The sequence below is a fragment of the Cryptotermes secundus genome, unplaced genomic scaffold (assembly GCF_002891405.2).
Source record: "Cryptotermes secundus unplaced genomic scaffold, Csec_1.0 scaffold184, whole genome shotgun sequence".
Classification (NCBI taxonomy): domain Eukaryota; kingdom Metazoa; phylum Arthropoda; class Insecta; order Blattodea; family Kalotermitidae; genus Cryptotermes; species Cryptotermes secundus.
This window is the reverse complement of record NW_019725839.1, coordinates 589,039-599,571: the sequence shown is the minus strand read 5'-3', so window position 1 is coordinate 599,571 and position 10,533 is coordinate 589,039. Positions and strand designations below refer to the sequence as shown.

Sequence of the window (10,533 nt, the reverse complement as noted above, 5' to 3'; positions counted from 1 at the left end):
CCGGTGTAAACACCGGAACCTTGAGATTAATGCATCTGCATATAGAGACCCACAATACCCTCAGATGATGGTCAGAGATGTAGATCATGTGGAAGCCTGATCTTCCCTCTGAACATCAGTATATCACACTTGCTGACATCTGTTGACAGATTTAACACAAGTACACCAAGCTGATCTGATTGGTCTGTGGTGTGTAAGGGGTTTGATACTGGTTAGATTCCTTCTGGGTGCTCCAAGCGGCTGCCTTGTGGGAGGTTTCCGCTCAACGTTATCTGCTGTTTCAGGCACCGGAAACACCAATACTGATGGCACGTACAAGCCGTCGTTTCTGACAGACCAAGAATTGAAGCATCTGATTTTGGAGGCTGCAGATGGCTTCCTGTTTGTAGTGACTTGCGACACGGGCCGCATCATCTATGTGTCAGATTCTGTGGCCCCGGTCCTGAATCAGCCACAGAGCGAATGGTTCGGCTCCTGTATCTTTGACAATATACATGCAGAGGATGTGGAGAAGGTCCGCGAGCAGCTGTCCACGCAGGAACCTCAAAACACAGGCCGGATCCTGGACCTCAAGACCGGCACTGTCAAGAAGGAGGGCCACCAGTGTGAGTACAGGCCATCATTCCATTTGCTTTCATTTGAAGCTGTAATAGTGCCTTCACGTGGCACATGTGTGCCAGACTGCGTGGCAAACTGAAAGGCTTCATTCCTGCAGAGTTTGTCCATCAAGTGAGAGAACTGGTATTTACTCCTGCTGCCTCTCTCTGTTTACAGCCTCCATGCGTCTTTGCATGGGATCACGACGCGGGTTTATCTGTCGCATGAAGGTTGGCAATATTGCTGCTGACAACATGGCAGTAGGACACCTGAACCGTTTGAAGCAGCGAAACAGTTTGGGGCCTTCCCGTGATGGGCAGAACTATGCAGTAGTTCACTGCACAGGCTACATAAAAAATTGGCCTCCATCGGGTAAGTATTGGTTGCAGCATGGAGGACTGGAGACAGTTGATACAGGTGTCGACATATAGCTTTGTGTGGGTGTGCACCTGGCAGAAGGAACACGTGTCCCATGGAAGCAGCATGAATAAACTTGCTTCCACAATTTGACCTTATGACCTCTCTTGAAATTCCCAGTTTCAGAGTTCCTTTTTTAACAGACCGGTAACAGCTCTGTACCTCATTAAGCATCACACAATGACATGTCTTTGGGAGTGGATGTGTAGCTCCACATATTCTTCACTCGACACTAGATGGAGGTGAATGGGCAGGACCTTGATGCCCAGCTGCTTTACCCGGTACTCTTGCATAGGAGGCTGAGTCAGCCCTAGAGTGAGTCTGGACGCTGTGGAGAAGAGAAAGTTCTTTTGTCTGTGCTGGGAATTGAACCCTGATTCCATGGCCATTCATCCTGTAGCCTTGCTACAATGCCAAGTGAGCTATCCTGGCTCCAGAAGGTGAAAGGCTGTGTGTGGAATGCAGTACAGATTTTTCACTTACTGAAGGGTGGAGTCCAGCTGGGTCCATTCGTCACAGCGGCCACTGATTGGCCCATTGTATCTGCCCCAGTTGATTATGATGATGGAGAATTTGGTGGAATGAAGATTGGCAGGGGAAACTGAAGTACTTGGAGAAAACCCGCCACGCTGCCACTTCGTCCACCACAAATCCCACTTGACCAGACCCGGGATAAAAACCTGGGCCGCCGTGGTGGGAAGCCAGCGACTGACCGCTTGAACTATGGCGCGGCCTTATGCAGTACAGATAGTTGAGGACAGTAAGTCTGGTGTCCATTCAAGATGGCTCCACATGTCAGAAGCATTGTCCAGTAGTATAAATGGATGAGGGAAGTATCGCCCATAATTGTAATATTGTACTAAATGGTCAGATGTCGCACATGTGTATAGTTGAGAGCAGAAATAAGGAAATATTGAAGCAGATGGATGGTGTCTAAGTTCAAGGAAATGAGGAATTGGTTCCGTGAATACAGCCATAGTGTAGGTCTATTGTTTAACTTTCGTCACTTAGTGTTTCCAAAAGAGACTTGACTCGGTGAGGCCAACTGTTGGCAGGCGTGCAGATGGACCGAGGGGCAGATGATGATGGCCATGCTTCTCACTGCTGCCTTGTGGCTATTGGACGCCTGCAGGTGACGTCAACGCCCAATACCAGTGACCTGAGTGGTGCCAACAACAATGCGGAGTTCATCTCTCGTCACTCCATGGAGGGAAAGTTCACATTTGTGGACCAGCGTGTGATGGCCCTTCTAGGGTATACGCCACCTGAGCTGCTTGGGAAGTCCTGCTTTGACTTCTTCCACCCCGAAGATCAGACGCACATGAAGGAGAGCTTTGAACAGGGTGAGTATGATACCACTGGCATATCCTGTGCTGACACACTGCCAGTAGTGAACCCTCTTCACTGGCATCACAATGCAGTCTCAGTACCTGGTTCATGTCTTTGCCAGGGGTCATCTGAAACCCCCAGCTCAAAAGGCAAATGTCTCTGATTTCCTTTTTTCTTCCCACAGTCCTTCATTTTTTATTTTTTGCTAGCTGTTTCCTTCCTTCCTTTCTGCTGTCTTCCATTACCTGTCCAAACTCTCTTGTTCTGGGTCATGCCATAGATCCGTTTCCTTCAAATTTTAATTGGAATTTCCTATAGCAAGGCTCTCGTGAAAGTCCCCATTCCCTTGTTCAGTGGTGCACTGTCACAGCCAGTTCTTTGGCCATGGGATCACATTCCCTTGTTCAGTGGTGCACTGTCACAGCCAGTTCTTTGGCCATGGGATCACATTCCCTTGTTCAGTGGTGCACTGTCACAGCCAGTTCTTTGGCCATGGGATCACATTCCCTTGTTCAGTGGTGCACTGTCACGGCCAGTTCTTTGGCCACGGGATTCTTTACCAGAGATAGTCCCTGGACAGGTTGCATTTGAACAATCATTTCCCTCAAAAGACTTCCAGAAAAACAGACTATGTGTTATGCTTTGTGTACAGTTTGAGCAGTCTTCCTTTTGCAGTGAAATGCTAAGAAAATGAAACTTATATGTTTATATATAATGCTTTCATGACCACTAATGAACTTGCAGGTTTATAAGCATGGATAATTTCTTGACCGACTTCTCAGGAAAGTACTGCCCCATGCAGTTTGTTCCATTTGCTGCGATTGTGTCTGTAAAGTTGGCATTGCATATGTGTGTTGTTGATTGCAGTGCTCAAGCTCAAGGGGCAAGTGATGTCCGTTATGTACCGGTTCCGTGCCAAGAGCCGCGACTGGGTGTGGCTGCGCACATCTGCATTTGCGTTCCTGAACCCATACACAGATGATGTGGAATACATTGTGTGCACCAACACCAGTGCCAAGTGAGTCCGTTGGTGCCTGAACTCATGCTTTGAGCTTGGGAGCTGACAGTCACCTTATGTGATGAGACTAAATATGTCTCTTTCAGAATGCACTTTTGGCCCATAGTTCTGTCCTCTCTCACTGGATGATACAAGGGCAAGTGCACTGCTACATGCAGCTGGGCCGATAGGCAAGCCAGTGGCAGAGCTGCATAGCTGCAGTGGAACTCCCACTTAATGTACTGAGTACATTCAATGTCTGTGATTGCAAATCAGTAATCTCAGTGTTAAATGACCTTATAAAATTATCCCCACTTCAGTGTTGACATGTGCTGCTTCTCGCCAGAGAAACATGGAAAGGGGGTCTCACTGTGATATGTAACTTTTGGAAGTTGAAAGAAGCACTAAGAGCAGTTTAATGCATGCTGTGAGCCAGTGTGGTGTGGTATGGGTGGTAACGCACAGCAATACGAGTGCATGCTAACATCAGGTAGGTAGACACACATAACTGGAACTTTTGGGATAGAATGAGTTGTCAGAATCTATCAGAGTGATAGCAGGATATCTGTACAGGCATGTTGGCAGTACTGTATGCATCTGAATTGCCATCTCATCCAGTTTTGATGTAACTTTGAATTTCATGCTGTGTTGCAGGTCTCTTCACTCTCAGCAGACGGACGGTGGGGCGGGAACAGAGCCCACGGAACAGGTGGCTGCATACCAGCAACCCGGCCTTGACTACAGCTTGCAGCGAAGAGACACCACACCTGTGTACCCACACATGATAGCCTCCACGCAGCACATCCAAAGTGAGTATGTTGGCACTGTCGTGACTGTGTTGCAGGAGGTAGGGGCACCTCTCCTGCCTCGGTGGGTAGGACGTACAGCACAGCATGAGAGCCGAGAGCAACGAGAGATGAGATGGTGAGTGAAGCTGGCTGGGCTGGAACCTGGAATGTCTGACACAGACATCCAGCATCTCGCTTTCAGATCACCACACCTACTTTCTTACTGAATTGTTTTAGAATCTTTGCAGCTGATATGTACATGGATGAGCAAAATAAAGATTTTGCAGAGAAAGTGGAATTGGATATTCTCCTCATGAGTAGATTAGGGACAACTGTGAGTAAATGTGGTACCCCAGAGTAATTTGTTGATTGCTGTCTTCCAGGTTCCCAGCAGCAACAGCAGCAACAGACGGCAACTGCCCGTCCAGGTTCCGCAAACGTGTACAGTAGCTATGACCCAACACATTCACCGATCAGCTACAGTTCCCCTACCGCACAGCAGACTGGCTCAGGTTCTGTGTTGGGACGCATCAGTAAGGCCAACACAACCAGCCCCACGCCTGCTCAGGCAGCCTGGAGTCTGAGACAGGTGAGTCAGTTTTACTCTGTCCGCACCCTTCCCATTTCCAGCCTCGTTGTTGCCGTGTGCAGGGTCTTCCAGTAGACATTCTGAAGGTAAAGGGGAACACGCTGGCATCTGTCATCACTGCCAAGATACAAATACAGAAATACTGCACCATGCACTGCCTGAACTTGAGGCGCACGTTTTACAGTTTATTGAAGCAAGTGTCGCCTAACTTTGAACAAGGCCAAGAGTAACCTTGAATGCGCAGAAGAAAAATTTCAGACAAGGGTGGGTTTGAGGGTGTGAGAAGTGACAGGCGGCCTGTCAACTCTTGGCCTTGTTCGAAGTTACGTGACAATTGCTTTAGAAGTATTAAAAAATAAGATCCTGTAAACAGTAGTTAATTTCATTGGTGGGGACCATCAGAAAGAGCTGGTCTCGATCACATCTGCATTGATGTGTGCTCAATAAATATGGAAATTCAGACCACATAACTAACTCTTACGTTACATTGTGGAGATCGTTCCTGAATACCTGCGGATGCCATTTCCATTTTCGCTGTGATGTACGTTGCAGAGTGTCGCCACGCTTGATACAGTGTTTTCTGAATTCTACATTTGGCATACACAGACAGTAAAGTGGCATGTTCCTTATAGATGGTAGTGTGTCTACAGCAAGACTGAACACATTCGGAAAGTTGATTTTACGATTATCATCTGCATGCACTGTTAGGGACATAGGCACTTTCTTTTCTTTTAATGATAAGTTTCTGTTGCAGCCTGTGACAGAAGGGTACCAATACAGCCAGCTGAGCCCGTCACGGTCACCCAGTGGGCCCACATACACCCAGTTGAGTGCTGGTGCCCGGGGAGGGGCGTACCATACCCCAACCACCGCCCCTGGCAACACAGGTTAGTGGCAGCAACAGGGATCAGGACTTGGGTAGTTTCCTCGTCAGCAGCTCATACTGTTACAGATAAGATTTGTGTGTTCTCATGTCACTGTCTGTGTTAATGTGACACTGTTTAATGAAGGAAATTGATGCCAGCATTTTCAGGGTGCGAGTCACCCTTCTGCCATGAAGATGACAGTAATGATCTGTCAGATCCCAGAATATAGTAAGTAGTCTTCTGTGCTGCAGTTGTCTGTCATTTGAATGAGAAGTTCCTGAAGTTGGACATGTTGCAGGGATGTGGGCGTGGCAGGGATCTGGTCAGCCGTCGGACTCTGGCCCAGGTTCTAGCGGGTCGGCGGGACATGCCGGAGGCTCTGGAGGCACGGTCACTGCAGGTGGGGGAGCATCGGGGCAGGGGTCCGGGGGTCCACCACAGCAGCAGGAATTGTCAGACATGCTGCAGATGTTGGATCAAGGAGGGGCCACGTCATTTGAAGACTTGAACATGTTCAACACGAGCTTTGAGTAGCAGAGACTGTACACATTCAACGTGAGCTTCGAGTAGCGTGGACTGAACGTGTGTTGTGGACCGAGAATCTGATTACTTCACCCCACCTGTAGCATGAGACATCTGTTGGCATTGGCTCCACATGCATCTGCTGCGTAGGGTTGTCACGTGTTCCAGTGTGGTTACATGCTTCATGCAGGAAGTGTAAATGACTCCTTATGGCTGTTACATAAGTGGAATATTCAGGTAAAGCTAATAAAGTTGTCCCTGTGCTTAAGTAATTAAATGCCGCACCATGAAAACACATGGAAGACTGCATTCCTTCTTAGACTGAGGACTGGATGCTGCAGCCACTTTGTACCCCTTGATTAAGAAGCTGGGTGCATCTCGGAGCCAGTCTGGACACAGCAACAAAGAGAAATGTATTTGCAAATGTTTGGATGGATAACCTTTAGGGTTTCACTGAGCACCATTTTTTGGTGTGTCATTGCCGTTCTGCTGATTCATCTGCAGACATTTAGACTAGTGTGGATCGATTTTCTTGAATTTCAGCCTGACTTTTGAGACTTCATTATTTTGATATATCATGACACCCACAATTCTTTATTTGTTCCAAGATACAAGCATCAGAGTAGAATTTTGCACAAGGAACTGAATAGAAAACATCCCAGACCCAAACCCACCAACAGAGATAGATGTAACAAAAGTGGCATTTACCAACTGCAATGTTTGTAGATTGTCCAGTAAAATACACTGAACAAATTGGCCAAACCTTCAGTGCTGAATTTAAACCACAGGTCAGAGCAGTGTTGCAGTTCAGAATATTTTTACCCAGTATTAGGTACATGACGAACGTACATATGGCAGATAACTGGTAACCATGGGTTTTATAAAAGGAGAAAGCAAAGGAAAGTGCTTAAGTAGTTTAGAAAAGCATTACACCTACTTAATCACCAAAAATGGGGCTTTTGGTTATACCTATCCATGTAAATAAGAACGTACTTACCCAATGCAGACAAATGGCCAACTGGAATGTGCCCATTTCAGACAGTTACAAAATCCCCATCTTTATAAAAGTAACTTCCCAAAATTAGCAGTGAAACAATTTGGGTACTTCATTAATCTGCAGGTTGTGCCAAAACAGTGAACAGTACTTTGGTACTGTGAGTTTCAGCACCACCTCTCTTCTCTTTTAAGAGTTTTTAATGATCTAAGAATTCCTAACTTCTTACACGTAGAGGAAAGCGGACGTTCGGTTTCATTATTTCATCTGCATCAGTGCATTGGCTTCAGTTGTAGAGCGATTTTCCGACTTCAATTTTTATCCTGTAACCATCAGTTTGAGAGCATTTCAGGGTGTTACAGATGGAGTAACGGATCTAATATTCGATATCAATGAACCTACTGCAAAACAGGTGTTATGCTTACAGTTTATGTATAGACCTTCCACCTGACTTCAGTTCAGTAGAACCAGGATGTTGAGGCAGAGGCTGCTGCATGTGAAGGTTACAACCTGGTATTCCAAACACTACCACCAGATAGTAGCATTCCTACCCAAGCATCACTCATAGAACATACAGATTGTGTCTGACACTTCTTTTAGGGTAGGCAGCCTCTTTAGAAGTAAGGTCCTGTGTGTATACCAGTCCTAGAGATCATGGTATATAGATTGCATGATTTAATACCAACTGTCACGAAGTCATTAACTTTGTGAAGCTGATGATGGTGACACACCCTCAGAGATGTTTTGGACATCTCAGAACCCTATGGGCTTTCACAGCCTGTTACAAGGATAGCTTTACCTTTTCACCTTTTTTTTTTTTTTTTAAATGCTAGTGGGGGGGGGCTAAGTCCCTTGCACTGCGGCCACTTGTGGCCTATTGTACCAGCCCCAGATGATAGGTGAGGGTGATTTTGGAGCAGTTAGTGGAATGAAGATTGGCAGGGGAAACCGAAGTACTCGGAGTAAACCTGCCCCAGTGCCACTTTATCCACCACAAATCCCACTTGACCAGACCCGGGATCGAACCCAGGCTGCCACGGTGGGAAGCCAGAGACTGACTGCTTGAGCTATGGCGCGGCCTACCCTTTCACCTTTCTTAACATATCAGGATGAAGTTTTTCCTGCTCTCCTCAGTCCGTAGAAGCAGAATGTTGCGATAATACTGTGAATTAGGTCATGACCTTTACCCTGCACATCCCTACCAATTCACTTATCATTCAGTGCTGCGTAGTGTGGGAACTGCTGGCAGCATTGCAGGTGAAGCCTGAAGATGTGATAATGTGCTGCCTGGCCAGGGCTATTGGAGTAGCTGCTTGTGTAGCAGTCGTGGAGTGACAGTAGCAGGGAGGACCTTCTCCAGTGCCCCTGTATCCACCCTGAATCTCACGTCCAGCACCTAAGGTTTAAACATGAGATCCCATGGCGTGTCCTTCCACATCCGTTTCAATTTGTAATTCATTGATCACCATACCAGTTGATGCTAATCATGTGTGCCGCTTGTGTACGTAAAAGTACTGACCATGTTTCTCTCCTGACACCATTATTCAGCAGTCAGTATGTAAGTTTGTAACCTGTTTTATTCTGGGATATTTCTTAGAAATGCCATATATTGTAAAATTTTCTGTACATTTTTAAAGATGTTTTTGCAATTATGAATATTGGCAAAGACATATAAATGATCAGTGAAAGTGTGTTTTTATCTTTGGTGATTGATCAGAAATGGTCAGTATTTGATTTAAGAATGTTAATTAGCAGAAGTAATGAATGTGCTGAAGTAAATTGGAACCTTACAACAAGAATTTTGAAGCAAAAACAGGTAAATGCTTGTTCGTTGCCCGGTGCCTCCAGGTGCAGTCTCTCTTGATCATCCTGGCCTCTGTCTGGTGTGGGGGCACCCATGTGACCCCTCTTGGTAGGGTGACAATGAGGTGAATATCTGGATGTGGCAGCAGAAGAATCTGCTGGCAGATATCACCAGTTATCAAACGCTGAACCCTCCTCCGGATGTTACCGGGGGCCATATGGGTAGAGGATGATGTGCTCGAACTTGTGGAGTGCAGACGTGTGCAGAAGACAGTCTGTATTGAGAGCTCGTGTGTTGTGAGTGTGACTCGCTGAACAGGTGAACTACATTGGACTAGAAACTGACAACCCTGTGCAAATATAGCTATGAGAACGTTGGTCAGTGTTAAGTGATGAAGTCTACATATCCTGCATAAATGTTTTAATATTATAGTTACTGTAGTCTACACACATCTCTAAGCTAAACTCTCGCCTAGTGGCAGGGCTGTTGCAGCCTCGGCTGTGGCACTTACATCGCATTTGTTTAAAGTGGGAAGAACACATTGAATTCCATTTTTACAGAGCTCACCGCAACGTTCCTCTTATATTGCATTATAAATTCACTTCCTGGAAGCTGTGTGGAAATACTCCTTCAGTACTTTGTTTCATGAGGCAGATTCATTGCCTGATCAGGATGGTAACCTCTCAGTCTAGCGAATCGGTATGCTTTATATATACATAGCAGACTTTCCCACTTCCTATGATCCGTTAATGCTAAGTAGCATCTAACTTTTTGGCTGTCTTATCAGAGATTCTCTTCCATCCCTGCCAGTGAATGCACTGAAATGGGACCTGGGACCTAGTCTCTTCTTTCCATTTTTTATAGTTGGTACCACTGCAGTACTGTTAATTGTGTGTCAGGGTAATAAAAAGTAGTGTTCTGGGTTGTGACACTGTTCAGTCCAGAGACTGTCTGACGTTCCAGGGGTCTGCTTCTTGCTGTTTACTTGCTTGGCTTATCCCTTGACCCTGTGAAGATGTTGGTGATATATTTCTTCAAAACACAGGGCTGTCTTTATGCTCTACAGAGTTACAACTCTGGAGGCCAGACTCATCATAGTTTCTGACTGCAGAACCTCAAACCCAACAAGATAATAAAAACATTGAAATACATCATTGCATACAACTAATGAAATGCCCATAAAAAATTCAGTGGAAAAGTTTGGCAGTTTTCACCCCTTACTACGCCGCACCCCACTAGCCCTCCCATTGAAGCAATCTTCATGTACATTATAGCCGATAAATGATATGAACTCCGTCCCAAGTGCAAACAATATATTATATGTCCTTGATCTTGCTCTCCTTTACACTACATGTTTCGGCCTCAAACGGCCATCATCACCTGTATACACTCACGTTGCTGTCACACTGCACTTAGTTTAAATTTTAACATTTAAAAACACATAGTAAAGACGTAGTAAAGGGTAGCAGTGGCCCCACACAGGGAGACTACACAAAATAACACCTGTACAGTGCTGGAAACAAGAACTAGCCACTGCAGCACTATAGACATAGGGCAAGTAACCCTGACAATTTTAAATTTAAAATGTTAAAATTTAGAGAAAAATTTTAAAGGATTTTAAAATTAGAAC

At 45.7% G+C, this 10,533-nt stretch overlaps 1 protein-coding gene across 1 annotated transcript in view; it reads left to right on the top strand.

The window, feature by feature from the left end:
- The window catches only part of LOC111863550 (aryl hydrocarbon receptor nuclear translocator homolog), a 16,617-nt gene extending 6,361 nt beyond the window's left edge, over positions 1 to 10,256 (top strand). Inside the window, exons 2-10 of the mRNA XM_023849962.2 lie at positions 285 to 605; positions 775 to 969; positions 2,070 to 2,357; positions 3,211 to 3,361; positions 3,995 to 4,149; positions 4,512 to 4,717; positions 5,472 to 5,604; positions 5,882 to 6,342; positions 8,948 to 10,256. Of these exons, the coding sequence (XP_023705730.1) occupies positions 285 to 605; positions 775 to 969; positions 2,070 to 2,357; positions 3,211 to 3,361; positions 3,995 to 4,149; positions 4,512 to 4,717; positions 5,472 to 5,604; positions 5,882 to 6,117 (1,685 nt within the window). The 3' untranslated portion in view covers positions 6,118 to 6,342; positions 8,948 to 10,256. The remainder of the gene's footprint in view (positions 1 to 284; positions 606 to 774; positions 970 to 2,069; positions 2,358 to 3,210; positions 3,362 to 3,994; positions 4,150 to 4,511; positions 4,718 to 5,471; positions 5,605 to 5,881; positions 6,343 to 8,947) is intronic.
- The last annotated feature ends 277 nt before the right edge of the window (positions 10,257 to 10,533 follow it).